Below are 16,132 nucleotides of genomic sequence, written 5' to 3' on the forward strand. Positions count from 1 at the left end.
CTTTGCAGAACTCTTATGATCAGTAAACATGGTGTGAGCGAGTTGTTTGTGCTGGTCATCTGGGGGAGGGACCTGTCATGGTTTCTCAGGTGGAATTGCCCTAGTGGAAATATGGCTGCGGTGCACAGGGGAGGCAGGCCTTGGTGTAAGTGTTTCCAGGCTCCACTAGGTGGTGCTGTTTTGCTCCCTAAAGTCTCCAGCGATGATGGGTGGGCATGGTGGCACCCCACTCTGTGCTGAAAATTTGTGCCCCTACCCTCCACTCTTCAGCGAGCCCTCACAGATCAATCACTCTTGTCTCTCTGGTTTCTGTCAGAACTCTGTACACCTTGCCCGTTTCCCAGTGTTTTCCCAGTGTTTTTATCTAGGGTACATGACTGAGCTTTGTGACTGCTTGACCCCTTGGATATAGTGGAAGTGACACGATGTCATATTTGGGCCCAGGCCCTAAGAAATGCGCAGTTTCCACTTTTGCTTGTTTTTGTGTCCTCAGCACAATGTGAGGAAGCCGAAGCTGCCTAATGGAAAGGAATTGCCAGCCAGGGCCAGTTTCCCAGCTGTATGAGTGATCATCTTGGAAGTGGATCCTCTTGTCCCAGATGATGATGATGGGTGGAACAGAAATGAGCTGTCCTCACTGAACCCTACCCAAAGCATATATTTGTGAGCAAATCAGTTATGGTTTTAACCCATTAATTTTTTGAAGTGGTTTGTTATGCAGTAAAAGAAACTAGACTAAGATGTTTGGCTGGGATCTGGACTGGGCTTGTGGGGTAAGATCTAGCTAACACCAGGTGGATAGGCAAGGGGTAGAGATGGACAGATATCATTCCATATGGGAAAGAACTGAGAGTTCTGTATTGTTGGACTAAGATACAGAGAGAAAATATGTGGATTTAAAGGAGACGACTTTGTCAGGAAAAGACAAATCAGATCATTAAGTCTGGCATAGTTGTGCCTGGATGGCTCAGTCGGTTAGGCATCTGACTCTTGGTTTTGGCTTGGGTCATGATCTCAGGATCTTGAGACTGAGCTCTATTTCGGGCTCTGCAATAGACATGGAGTCTGTGTGAAATTCTCCTTCTCCCTCTGCCCCTCCCCCTACTCATGTGCATATGTTCTCTAAATCTTAAAAAAAAAAAAAGTCTGGGCTGTAGATGAGAATCCAGACGTTCAAGCCAGGCAAGAATGGAAACACAATTCAGGCCAAGAGATTTAATTTCAAAATCTTGAATGGCAAACAGAATAGTTTAGTTAGGCCTTCATGATGTGAAAGATTATGCAACAGGAACCAGGGTCTTATAGGTCAAAGATCTGCGTATAGGAGGAGGTCAAACCAATCCCACAAACTCTAGTACTAGTTACTATAGAGGTGGTGACAGAAAAAAAGACCATCTTAGATGTTGAGTCAAACAGTTTCAAGACTGGGGCTCCACAATCTATCAAAGGAAGTAGAACTGAGATTAGTGTTTAAAGATGGCAAGAAGAATGCCTGAGTGTGGTGTGAATAATCACTTTCTGTTAGTTCTGGTAGTTCACATAAGTAGTGAATATTTTAATCCACTTAGTATCTATACAAATGAATATTAGACTCATAAAATTTAACATTTATGCTTAGGCTTGTCTTTTTTTGTCCTAAAAGCAAGTTGAAGAGTAATTTTTTTTTAAGATTTTATGTATTTATTTGACAGATCACAAGTAGGCAGAGAGGCAGGCAGAGAGGGAGGGAAGCAGGCTCCCCACTGAGCAGAGCCCGATGCGGGGCTCGATCCCAGGATGTTGAGATCATAACCTGAGCCGAAGGCAGAGGCCCAACCCACTGAGCCACCCAGGAACCCCAAGTTGAAGAGTAATTTAAAAAAAAATTTTAAGGGGGGGAAGGGGAAGAGAATCTTAACCATGCTCCCTGCCCAGTGTGGAGCCTGACACTGGGCTTGATTTCACAATCCTGACATCAAGACCTGAGCCAAAATCAAGATTTGTACCCTTAACTGACTGAGCCGCCCAGACACCCTGGAGGAATAGTTTTAAAAAGGAAGTAATATACAGAGGTTCCTGAAGAGATTATTAGTCCTTAGTGAGAGCACAGATAAGGTATTTGTTTACATAGGCATAAATGGATATTGGTTGGTTGTTCATGACCTCTAGAGTTGACCATACTGGATTTTATGTTGCCCCTGCTCAAGGTTTTATTCTGAAAGCAACTTAGAATACAGCTGAATTCTTAGGATGACATGTATTAAATCTTCCCAGCCTACCTTCACAACTTCATTTCCTACTACCCTTTCCCCTGCGTTACTACTTTCCAGATACACTGGCCTTCTGACAGGTATGTGAAGTTTCTAGACTTCCTCCTAAAGTCAGGATCTTTGCACATGTTCTCCCTTCTTACTGGAAGGCACGTTAATTCACACTTCACCTGGATAGCTTCTGTTCGTATTTTAGTCCTCAGTTTAAATACCATATTCTTCAGAGATCTCTAAGTTCTTTAGTTCCCTTTGTAATTCCCTTCTAGTAACTTTTTCATAATTTTTACCATAATTGTTCTATTTGTGCTTTAATTGTTGGCTTTCACTAGAATGTGACTTCTATGAGACATGGGGACATTAGGCATATATATATAATTTTTTTTTCCTTAGAGGAGTATGTGTGCAAGATGGAGCAGGATGGGGTAGGGTGGGTTAGGTAGAAGAAGAGGGAGACAATCTTAAGCAGGCTCCATGCTCATGCAGAGCCTGCCTTGGGGCTCAGTCTCATGACTCAGACTTAGGGGCACCTGGGTAGCTCAGTGGGTTAAAGCCTCTGCCTTTGGCTCAGGTCATGGTCTTGGCGGGGGGGGGTGGGGGGTGGGATTGTGTGTCCCTGCTCAGCAGGGGACCTGCTTCCTCCTCACTCCCTGCTTGCCTCTCTACTTGTCATCTCTATCAAATAAATAAAATCTTCAGTTCAAAAAAAAAAAAGTCTGATGCTTAACCAACTGGGTGGGTGCCCTGGGGACATTAGTTTTTTTTTTAATAACTGAGATTGGAGAAGAGGAAAAGGAAATCCAGTAAGGTGACTGTAGGCAGAAGAGGCAGGTAAAATGGAGAGAATAAAACAGAGCATATAAAGAATTAAACAATTGCAGTCTGAGGACCAGTTAATGGAGGACAAAGTATTTAACACATTTTTAGTAGCCCGTGATGAGAACTCCTCTTAATGAGATATCAGGAAATTTAGGATGTACAGAAATTGGAACCCTGTACATGACTGGTAATGTAAAATAATGTAGCCACTTTGGAAAAGTTTGGCTGTGCCTCTGAGTTAAACATAGTATGACTCAGCAGTTCCCTTCCACGTAATAGATCTTAGAGAAATGAAAATATTTCTACAGTCTTGTACCTGAATATATACAGTTGCATTATCCGTAACAGCCCCAAAGTGGAAACAACCCGAGTGATAGTGATGATGGTTGCACGGCCCTAAATATACTAAAAACACACTGAATTGCATACTTCAAGTGGGCTTTAAATGTGAATTGTATCTCAAAAACAAAAATGCAAAGTTATATAATCCATTCTCAGTGCTCACAGTCATTCTATGAAGTTGCAGCACACTGAACTTACAACAGACCATTGCTCTCAGGGGACATATAGGCAGGGTGAAGTTCCTGGAAGCCTCTGGTCACAAAATTTTCGTCAACCTATCTATAGTCTTGTTTTATGTATTTCTATTTAAAGACCCTTTAATGCATATTGTTCATTTATAATCACTGAATTCATGGCCCACAAGCCATGCCTCAACAAAACTTCACTAAACGCATTTTCTGTAAAGTGCATCCTAGCCTTGTTGCTCTTATTAGGAACACTGGACAGCATTTTAGCGCTATACTTGGGGGTCATTTTAAAAGGCGAAATCAACAACATAAAGCACAAAAATGCAAAAAACTAATTAGACTATGAAAGGATACTTGTTTACAGCATGAGAGCTCAAGCAAGGCAGGGTCCCCATTTGACTTGAGCTGGGAATGTGCTGCACTGAGCGACTCAAGTGTTTTGTTCTGCGCCCATTCACGAACTTCAAAAGTACCCGTCATTACAATTGTGGGGTAATAGATAACTTTAACGAGTAGGTGTATTTGTAAATATGGAATTCATGAATAAGAAGTATCAATTATAGCTTAGTCCTTCTACCATAAAAAATTTTTTTTTTAGGGCTAAACACTCTCTTCATAATGCTACAGATATATAAAAGCTGCAGTTGTAATATTTCAGGAGGGGCTAACAGGGAAGGACTAGTTACAGAGGCTGGAGACAATTATTCTTAATAACTGCCTCTGCATTTCTAAATAACCATATCTCATGTTACTGATTTCTGACAAAGGGGCAGTTTGAAGGTAAAATGTCTGCCAAAAGTCTACTCTGAATTTCTGATCACAAATGCAGGCCTTTTCCTAGAGCAAATCCTCTGTCACCACAGAATATAATTAAAAGGCATTTTACTTTTCAAGTAAAAAATACTTACCTAGTTGTGCTCATATCTCCTTCCCATGTATTTGCTTTCTCATATAAGGGAGGGCCAATTTTAACTTCCAAAGTTTTGCAGTATTTGCTTTCACAAGTGGTTGTGTGTTTTTTTTTTTTTTTAATTTTATTATCTTTATTTTTAGACTGGCTTTTAAGCTTCAAATCCTCTTAAAACAGGAAATGTCAGTATTTGTTCATCGTTCCTTTTAGGAGGCTTCTGCCAAATTCAGGAATTTAGAGATAAATTAACTGTTTTAAGTTATAAGTAACATTTTGGCAGGGGGAACAAATTTATAAATATCAAGTATTACATATCCCATATTTGTGAACCAGAATAAGTTTAATCAAATTTCAGAACTGGCCTACAAAATGGCACTTTCTGGATCAGTATTTCTCTCTCATTTGTCTTTTTTTTTTTTTTTTTAAGAGATTTGAGCTGTTCTTTGATTAGAACTGGTGAAAAATAGTTGGAATTGACGGATTAATCTGAGCCTCTCAATTAAAATAGTAGAGCTTGGTGTATACATGGTTATTCATCAACTCAAGAACTTTAAGCTCTATGATACTATGGGGTTCTTTAGCTCTCTCATAATAACTTCAATATAATAACTTGAATAGAGTTTTTAAGCTTTTCTTTATTTTTTTTTAAATCAATGCCAGCACTCATTTAACTGGCTCTTCCTGCCCAGACAGCAGTCCAATTAGTTTCCTGTACCAATCCCAGTTTTGAAGTTTCATCCCTTCTATCCTACTGTTCATCTGTAGGTGGTGGCACCTCCTCCCACTGTTTTTCCTACTGTCCCTGACGGGCTTATCCTCCCTCTTGTTCTGAAGTAATAATGGCCACTGGGGATTAGTGCCTCACCATCCAGGGTCTTGTACTATCAAAACGATGGCTCTCCCATTACTGTAAGTGATCAAAAATAGATCCTAGTCTGTTTTGATTAACCAACTTGCCTAGGGTTTACTCTCTTCATGGTTTTACAAATGTACTTAATTTAAAATAGGAGATAATACAAAATGCTAGCAATAGTAACCAAACTCTTAAAAATATTATATAAAAACATTTCATGGTAGCGTCTTTAAAGATTTCCAAATATCCTTCATTGACAGCTTAATTCTTTCTTTTTTAAAGTTTCTAGATTAAGAGTTTATCCTGAGATTAAGCTTAGACCAATATGATAAGAGATTTAAATGACCTAAATTCATTTGGATGAATGTTGTTCTTTGTGAACCACCAGACAAAAGGTCAAGCAAGAAAAATCATTTTTAATAGCTCATAAAAATTCTGCATTTTAAAAGCTATTTCTTAAAGGAGATATCAATAAAAAATGCATTCAGGGATAAAAGCACTTTGAGAAACTGTTAAGACAAGTATAAAGCAATATTACTCACAAAAAGTTTGAAACACTGTAGCCATCTTAACATTCTGGATAAAACAGGGCTTCTATGAAAAAATAAAAACACTGAGAAATGTGGCATTTTTAAACATGAGAGGACAAATCAGAAGAATTTCAAATTCGATTTTTTGGGAAACTTTATTTATATTTTGATCTTAAAAGAACATTTTTTATTTTTTTGTAAGAGTGGGAAGCACAAAAATTTGCTAAATATCAGATCCACACAAACCCTCCTGAAGGTTTTCTGTGTAGCCTTCATTAATGCAAATCTCTGAATGTTTCACTCTTACTGTAGATCTTGAATCTGTTTTACAATAATGAAGCCATAAAGTTTTACCGCAGCACATTCATTATGAACTATAACATTTCTATTAAAAGGACAGCCGGGAGAATGAGAAGCAGGCAATCTGTTGAGGCTCAGTGGCTCTTACTTGCTTTGTAGTTCTTGCTGGTGCTTTCAGAGAGCACACAGCACATGCATGGGGCACAGTAGGCATCTCCCTTATTAACCTCCCTAATCTAAAAATCTGTTGTTCATAAAACTGGACAAATTACAAACTATCATTTGCATAATTAGCCAACTCTGTTATGAAGCATTTCGTCAGTGGTACCAACAAATGTGGAAGGAAGGCAATGTATGAGAACTGGGTTTTGTTAAGTTTGCCGACTCCTCAGATACCGCGGGCTATGCTACCACTTCCACTGTTAATGAGATGTTTAATGCCTCACAGAAAGTGATCAAAGGAAGGAAGCAAAACTAAAATATTCTCTAGGTACTGCAATCTTTCATCTGATAAAGTAACAAAAGGATAGGACAAAATTGAAGCAAGATTTATATGCGTTCCAACTTTTCACTCAGGAATTCTTCTACACTGTCTGTGTTCCATTTGAGGATGCTTAATTCTTCAGCAATGTTCCCGCTGTCATCCAAAAGCTTTAATACAGGATCGGAACCACGAACATACTACAAAAAGAAGGACATGATTTTTATCTGCTTAGAAGAGCCTTCTCAGCCTCAAGCATAAACCCAACCAACAATTCAATCCAGGTTTAGCCAGTTTAACAGTAATTTAAAAAAGGCTTCTAGATTATAATAGGTGTTACAGGATTTCAAAAAAGGAGAACTAAGTAATTACATTTACCTCTAAAAAGAAAAACATCTGTTGGTATCGAGATGGTCTGAAATTTAAGGTGATTGAATGTAAACAAATATTTATTTTATAGACAACACTCAAAGTCCACATGAGCTTAAAACCTTGAGAAGACAAGTTTAGGATGAGAATGACTGTGTAAGACCACTGCTGGAATAGGCCATGCACCAAATTATCAACATTTATACTGAGTTTTGAATTTTCGTTAAGAGATACATTTTTTTTATTTGTATTTGTAATTAGTTTGTAATTAGGCTAGACTCTGAAACTTGAGACCCATTAGTTGACCCTAGTAATATCTGACAGGACTGAGCAATTCTAACAGTGACCAACATGATCACTAACAGCGACAAACACGATCCCAATTCATTAAGAAATCAATCAATCTTCAATGCTAAATTAAGTAGAACCACATAACCCAAAAGGCAGCAGTGATGATGAAGGAAGCTCTTAGAATTTCTTTCAGCAATTTATGCTTCAGTTCTCTAGTTTGTGAACTCTAGCATTTGGTATACTCTCCACCCATTTGCAATGAATACCATTACTACTTAACTATTTTGATTAGATTATCTATAAGTTATTTTGAAAGATGTGACTGTTCAAAAACTCATTTTAGTCCACAAAAGATAAAAATTTATGTAGAATGTAGCTGTAAAAATCCTCAACAAAACATTATCAAACCTACTAATGCATGAAGGAATTATATACCATGACAAATTTGGATTTATTCCAGGTCTACAAGCCTGGTATAACGTTTAAAAATTAATGAATACATCCCCACCAATAGGCTAAGTAAGAAAAATATTGTATCGACAGATGGAGAAAAAGCATCCTGTCATATGCTTCAAGGTGGTTGAATCATGGGGACATCATACTAAGTGAAATAAAGCAGCCATGATAGGATGAATACTGCATGATTCAACTCCTATGAAGTTCTAAAATAGTGGAAATCACAGAAACAAAGCCAAAGAGCTGGGAGGAGGAGAGGGGGAATTAGTGTTTAATGGGTATAGAGTTTGTTCTGCAAGATGAGGACATTTCAGATCTGCTGCCCAAAGGTGAAAAAAAAAATGTATATATGTATATAACACCACTGAACTGTATGTTAAAGAATAGTTTCAAAGGTAAATTTAATATTATCACAATTAAAAATTTAAAAAGTGGGCTAAAGAGCTGAACAGATACTCGAAATAAGATCTACAGATGGCAAACAGGCTTATGAAAAGATGCTCAATTAGGGAATGCAAAATAAAACGAGTTAATACTATGTACTTATTACAATGGCTAAAATGCCAAGCACTGAAAATATTTAATGCTAGTGAGGATGGGGAAGCATAGAAACTCTCGTAACTAGTGGGAATACAACATAATACTGCCAATTTAGAAGACAGTTCGAGAATTTCTTAAAGAGCTAAACAATTTTACTATATGATCTAGCAAATGTGCTTCTAGGTAATGAGTAGGTTGAAAACTTATGCCTACACAAAAATGTGTACGGCAGCTTTACTTATAACTGCCAAAGACTGGAAGCGACCAAGATGTCCTTCCATTGGTGAATATGAAAACATTGGTACAACAGAATATTTCTATTATTTATTTCTTATTTTTATTTTTTTTGAATATTCGTATTATTTAGTGTTACCAAGAAATGAGCTATAAGGAAGATATGGGAAGAACCTTAATTGCACACTGCTAAGTCCAAGAAACCATTTGAAAAGGCTACATGCTGTATGATTTCAACCATATGACCTTCTGCAAAAGGTAAACTACAGGGAGTTAAGATCAGTGGTTGCCAGGGGGTAGGGGGAGTGGGTGAGGCAGGAAGAAGTATGAACAGGTAAAGCACAGGAGATTTTTAGGGCAATGAAACTATTCTCTAAGATACTGTAATGGTATATACATGGTATTATATATATTTGGCAAAACTAGAACTATGCCATACAAAAAATCCCAATGCTAATTATGGAATTTAGTTAATAATGCATCCATATTGGTTTATCAATTGTACCACATAAGTTCAAGATGTTAATAAGGGAAACGGAGTGGCAAGATACAATGAGGGAGGGGGTATATATGGGAACAGCGTACTTTTGGATCTATTTTTCTGTATACCTAAAGTTACTCTAAGGTATTAAAAAAAACCTTCGATGTGTAAACCTGGTGATTCACAGACCTGTACCCCTGGGGATAAAAATATATGTTTATAAAAAATTAAAAAAAAAAACCCTTCGAATATTTTAATTAAAAAATATACTGGAAAAAAGGAATTCCAATAAAATCCTCTTACCTTGATTTGTAGTCCTCTGAATAGTTTGGGTTTATCACTCCTGACAAAAGCTTAAGAAAAAATTCCAATTATTCACTTCCAAACTCAAGCTAGCTAAAAGATTAATATAAAAAGTACAAATACATTCAATAAAACATCAGATCCTATATTAAAAAAACTAAGGAAATTCAAACATATAAATAAATGGAAAGGCATTTCATACTATTCAATAAGAAGAGTAAGTATTTTCAGATGTTAATTGTTACAAACTTAATCCAAATCCCAAATTCTAATGGGATTGAGGGCCTGGTAGTAAAGCTCTGTGACAAGAGTAAATAATGTAAGAAGTCTGGGTAGTTTAGAAAAAGTGAAATACTGGAGGAGAATTTGTTCCATTGTTAATAGATGATGTGATACTGGAATAGAAAAAACTGGTTAGGAAATCAAGAGAGACTCAGTATCTGTCATTGTTTAATATGGTAAAATTATAAAAGGGAAGAAAAGAATGATGTGCGCGCGTGTGTGTGGGTCTGGGGTGTCTGTATGAATTATTTAACACACTGGAGAAAACTTGTCAAACTAGTTGGGAAAAATAGGATACAGCTACCTATTTTTCTATCTTCTATCTAAATGAATTCCAGATGGATTAAGATTTTCAATTCATTCAACAAATATTTACTGCAGACCGAACCGTATGCCAGACAAGAGAGATAAAGCTATACAAAACAAGATTCTTGCTCTTACGAAGCTTACAGTCCCGTGAGGAAGAAAGATACTAAACCAGTAATCACACTAATAATTTCAGCTGTGAGAAGTATTACAGAGAAGATAACATACACAACTTCAATATGGAATATAAAATTCTTCCTCACTATGACCATAGAGTAAATGCTTTCTTGATATGCCTATATAAAAACGAAAACTTCAGGACAGTTAAACACCACTAGAAACAAAATTAAAAGTAAAAATTAAAAGTATAAATGAGGGACGCCTGGGTGGCTCAGTTGGTTAAGCAGCTGCCTTCGACTCAGGTCATGATCTCAGCCTCCTGGGATCGAGTCCCACATCGGGATCCTTGCTCAGCGGGGAGCCTGCTTCTCCCTCTACCTCTGCCTGCCACTCTATCTGCCTGTGCTCACTCTGTCAAATAAATAAATAAAATCTTAAAAAAAATAAAAATAAAAGTGTAAATGATACACTAGGGAAAGTCTCTAACAATGTATCAAAGTGCTCATAAATTATTAAATACATAGTAGGTGGACAAATGGACTAAGGACAGGAGGATGTAATGTACAAATATACAAGTGGTCAATAAACATTTTAAATGTTCATTAAAAACCAAATGTCAAAACAATGAGGTATCCTCACTCAGAGTGCCCAAAATTCAAAAGAATATTTAAGGTTAGAGAGGGGATGGAGAGAGGGATTTTCTTGGGGGTTATTTGCGGGAGAAGTATAGACACATGTCCAGAGAGGTATTTAGCAAAATGAACCCAAAGTCTTAATGTACATATTCTTTAAATCTGAAAGTTCCCTGTTGGGTATTTCTTTATTCTGAGGAAATAACTCTAAAATATAATGCAAAGCTATATAAGGTCCTATTAACCACATCTAGAAATTTGGAAAAAATCTAAGTCTGTAAGAAGCTACAGGTAAAATAAATTAATGTGAACCACACCACAGAATGCATCTAATCATTACAAATTAACCTGCTGGCCTTTTTCAAAGTGCTGGAACAAACAATCCTAAAATTTTTATGGAACCAGAAAAGATTCTGAATTGCCAAGGAAATATTGAAAAAAAAAAAAAAACAGAACAAAACAAAACAAAACTGGGGGCATCACACTGCCTGATTTCAAGCTTTTCTACAAAGCTGTGATCACCAAGCAGGGGAGGTAAAGACAGGGAGAGATAAAGAAATTTAAGACACTGAGTTAGAATGTAGCCTCCGTGCTTTGTGCAGGGCTCTTAAATGTATATAAGGTCTAAGACATAGGAATAATATAGGACTCCTGCCCACAAGGTGTTGCTAATCTAGACATAGTTGCATTCTTCTGAGAATACTTTCTATCAACCCCAAAGAGTATCATTCACATTTATTGAGGTTAATGAGCATCTGCTACTCTATACTGTGCATTGTACTGGCACAAAACAAACACATAGACGAGTGGAACAGAGTAGAGAGCCCAGATATGGACCCTCAACTCTATGGGCAAATAATCTCCAACAAAGCAGGAAAAAATATCTAGTGGAAAAAAGACAGTCTCTTCAATAAATGGTGCTGGGAAAACTGGACAGCTATGTACAGAAGAATAAAACCTGACCATTCTCTTACACCATACATAAAGACAAACTCAAAATGGATGAAAGATCTCAACATGATACAGGAATCCATTAAAATCCTGGAAGAGTACATAGGCAGTAACCTGTTCAACATTGGCCACAGCAACTTCCTTCAAGACATGGCTCCAACAGCAAAGGAAACAAAAGCAAAAATGAACTTTTGGGACTTCTTCAAGATAAAAAGCTTCTACACAGCAAAGGAAATAGTCAATGAAACAAAGAGGCAACCCATGGAATGGGAGAAGATATTTGCAAATGACACTACAGACAAAGGGCTGATACCCAAGTCTTTAAAGAACTTCTCAAACTCAACACCCCCAAAACAGATAATCATGTCAAAAAATGGGCAGAAGACATGAACAGACACTTCTCCAATGAAGACATGCAAATGGCTAGCAGACACATGAAAAAATGTTCATCATTAATCATCATTAGCCATCATGAAAATTCAAGTTAAAATCACATTGAGATACCACCTTACACCAGTTAGAATGGCAAAGATTAACAAGGCAGAAAACAACAAATGTTGGAGAGGATGTGGAGAAAAGGGAACCCTCTTAAACTGTTGATGGGAAATGCAAGTTGGTACAACCACTTTGGACAACAGTGAGGAGATTCCTCAAAAAATTAAAAATAGATCTACCCTGTGACCCAGCAATTGCACTACTGGGTATCTACCCCAAAGATACAGATGTAGTGAAAAGAAGGGCCACCTGTACTCCAATGCAATAGCAGCAATATCCACAACAGCTGAACTGTGGAAAGAGCCGAGATGCCCTTCAACAGAGGAAGGGATAAAGAAGAAGTGGTCCATATATACAGTGGAATATTACTCAGCCATCAGAAAGGATGAATAGCCAACTTTTGCATCAACTTGGATGTGACTGGAGGAGATTATGCTGAGTGAAATAAATCAAGCAGAGAAAGTGAATTATAATATGGTTTCACTTATTTGTGGAACATAAGGAATAACATGGAGGATAGTAGGAGAAGGAAAGGAAAAGTGGAGGGGGGAAATCAGTATCAGAGGGGGAGATGAACCACAAGAGACTGTGGATTGAGAAATAAACAGGGTTTTAGAGGGGAGGGAAGGAGAGGGATGGGTGAGCCTCGTGATGGGTATTAAGGAAGAGACATACTGAATAGAGCACTGGGTATTGGACATAAACAATAATCTTGGAACACTGCATCAAAAACATGATGTATTTTATGGTGACTAACACAATAAAAAAAATTATCCTATTTAGTGACATAGAAGCAAACTCATATATAAAAAGCAAGTTTCAGGGGCGCCTGGGTGGCTCAGTGGGTTAAGCCTCTGCCTTTGGCTCAGGTGACGATCTCAGAGTCCTAGGATGGATCCCCGCATCGGGCTCTCTGCTCAGCGGGGAGCCTGCTTCCTCCTCTCTCTCTGCCTGCCTCTCTGCTCTGCCTGCTTGTGATCTCTGTCAAATAAATAAATAAAATCTTTAAAAAAAAAAAAAGCAAGTCTGAGATCAGTTTGTTTCTTCTGCTTGTCACAAAAAAATTTAAACATATTTATTCATAAATCTTAAAAAAATTAAACTAGGAAATATAAAATATATGGCACAATACATATAACCTTTAAAAATGTTAACTATTATTTTAATAGAGGACTATATCTGGAGTGTAGGGTTTGGGGAAGTTTCATTTTTTAAAAAGTTTTAAAAAGATTTTGTTAATTTGACAGAGCATAAGCAGGGAGAGCGGGAGAGGGAGAAGGAGATGGAGAAGCAGGCTCTCTGCTGGGCAGGCAAGCCCGATATGGGGCTTGATCCGAGGATCCAGGGATCATGACCCGAGCTGAAGGCAGATATTTAACTGACTGAGCCACCCACGTGCCTCTTGGGAAAGTTTTAAATCAATGTTCTCCCTTTTCTGGACTGTTGATCTATATTTTACCATCCCCCCCCCCCCAGCAATGATCACATAAAACTGTTCAAATTAAATCTAGAACACATTTTTCTAAAATACAAGTAGGTTATTTCATATAAATACTTGATACTTCTTAAATTTTATGGTGACATGAGAACTTATTTCTTAAACTTACCATTAACTAGCAATAGCATTATAGATACGTTTCATTATGAAGGTCTCTACTCTTTGTTTTACTGTCCTAAATGCAAGTAGTTTTTCTTTTTGAGAACTTGTTGGAAGAGACTCAGATATCCTATCTATACTTCCCCTATAGAATTTAGTTCAAAATAAAGCTGATTGTTAGTCTGTTTATTAGAATTTCTTCTTTATTAATCCCATCCTTTAGAATTTGTCCAAATACTCTGCAGACTCCTGAATCCCAAAGCAAAAAATAATCTCATGGTATCCTGTTGCATTTTACACCATCCCTTTGGTAAATGATATTATGCACACCTGTGCAAAACACTGGTTAATACTAACTGTTGTCTACTGCACAAGAAAAATCTCTAGGGGAAAAGGATTGTTCTTATATCTTTTTTGAATCCATTAATAGAGGCTAGCACATTTAATAATATTCATTCATTTGAAAGATTTTTTAATAGGCTGAAATGAATAAATTTAATATGAGTCACTAATGACTATTTTCATCATTCTTTGCTCTGCTAAGTATAGATCTACAAAGCCTCCTAATCTTGAATGAGGGGGATATCTGCTAAATACCCTGTAGTAGCAAATCACATTTTATAAGTGGTGAATTAATTTTTTTACAGATACTTGGGTGCTTTTATGTACACATGGCAGTAGGATGGGCTATACAACAATATAACACTTGCAAAAAGATGCATAATAACTTTTCTAGTTTACTTCCTGCTGCTTTAAAAAAGCTCAATAACATGAGTTTGAAGATTCCTAAAGAAATCCATGTCACTGGGACGCCTGGGTGGCTCAGTCCAGTTAAGCATATGTATTCAGCCCAGGTCATGACCCCAGGGTCCTTGGATGGAGTCCCAAAAGTGGTGGGGGAGAGCAGTCCCTGCTCAGCAGGGAGCCTGCCTCTCCTTCTGCCAGCCACTCCCCCTGCCCGTGCTATCTCTCTGACAAGTAAATAAATAAAATCTTAAAAAAACAAAGAACAAAACAGCCACTGCATTTCCAGAAAATGTTCTTATGCCAACTTATTTGGTAGTTATAAAGGCAGTTTTGTGAATAGTACTTTCAAATAATCAAATACACAGAAGTGATTATAAAACACATGAAATGGTTCAGCTTTTCACTCTGGATTCTTGTAAGTAGGTCACTTGCACAGCTCCCTTAGAGATGAGCTTAGTTTTGCTATATGTATTACTCAGAAACCTATAGAACTCTTCTAATTTGGACTCTTCAAAGGTAACTATAAACAATATTAAAAAAAAAAAGTATCTTCCTCGTTCCAGAAAGAGGGTAAAACTGGGGATGACAAGATAATAGGGAGCATATGTCTTAGGATTAAAGAAAAATGTTTAAATTAATTTATTTTCAAAATAAGTGAAAATATAAATGAAAAAGACAATACACTTGGCTAGATGTAATGATACATCTTTGATCACATCAGGAGTCAGTCATACAATGTATTCCACTGGTTTTAAGACTTAATTTCATTGTAAGGGGTTACAGAATTATGGTTAAGACTGTGAACTATTATATAAAATTATAAGGAATGACAGATGTTTTCCTGTTGATAAAAATAACCATTCGAATCATCATATATTCTAAATAAAAATGTCATATATCATACCCAGAAACAATACAAAGAGAATGGCCAACAACAGCAGACAACAGAACTGAATTCTCAACTATGCTTAAGCAAGCTTCTGGGTACCTAAGTATCTCTAAAATAAAAAATTTACTATTATATACACACCATCTAGAGTGTAGCTTTATGAGTCATTTGGGTCTTCCCAAGAAGACAATTTAAAAGCACTTGAAAACATTCAAGAGAAAAGCAACTTAAATAACTGAAATAATCTGAGGAGACTGGAGGTACAATGAAGACAAATGAAAAAGTTAACTTTTTAGTACAGAAAGAATAAGTCAGAAAAAGAATGTCTGAAGACTATATAGGATATATTAACCAATATAAACACAGGCTTTTAGCTGGATTATCCTTGAATTAGATAAATTTTGTAAGTCCATTTATCCATTCAATAAATATTTGAATTCCTCTTAATATGAGGTACACTGTTAGATTCTGGGTATATATATATGTGTGTGGGCATATATATATATGTGTATATATATATATATATTCCCCCCGGGTATATTAATGACAAAAAAATTCTGGAATTTAAGAGTTCCTAGTTTGGCAGAGGAAAAAGAACAATAAAACAAATAAAAACATTATAATATTATGTGGCAGCTGTGGAATATAAAGTGCTAAAGGCCACAAAAAACGTTTAGACTAAATTTTTAAAGAGTAGCAGTTTACCACAAGAAATGGAAGAGGCACAAGCCAGGAGGAACATGCAATATACGCAAAGCCTTAGAGGTCAG

The 16,132-nt window shown here is 36.9% G+C and overlaps 1 protein-coding gene across 3 annotated transcripts in view; it reads right to left on the reverse strand.

Moving 5' to 3' along the window:
* Window positions 1–6,024: 6,024 nt before the first annotated feature.
* SELENOF (selenoprotein F) overlaps window positions 6,025–16,132 on the reverse strand; it is a 58,395-nt gene continuing 48,287 nt past the window's right edge. For 2 of the 3 annotated variants that reach the window (XM_082688244.1, XM_082688243.1), the window contains exons 5-6: window positions 9,344–9,393; window positions 6,025–6,869 (exon numbers count right to left, since the gene is read on the reverse strand). In XM_082688244.1, coding sequence (XP_082544370.1) covers window positions 6,738–6,869; window positions 9,344–9,393 — 182 coding nt within the window. In that variant the 3' untranslated portion in view covers window positions 6,025–6,737. Of the gene's footprint in view, window positions 6,870–7,047; window positions 7,085–9,343; window positions 9,394–16,132 lie in introns of all 3 variants that reach the window. The other variant, XM_082688245.1, reaches the window with a different exon arrangement.

This window comes from Mustela nivalis (genome assembly GCF_964662115.1).
Source record: "Mustela nivalis genome assembly, chromosome: 10".
Taxonomy (NCBI): domain Eukaryota; kingdom Metazoa; phylum Chordata; class Mammalia; order Carnivora; family Mustelidae; genus Mustela; species Mustela nivalis.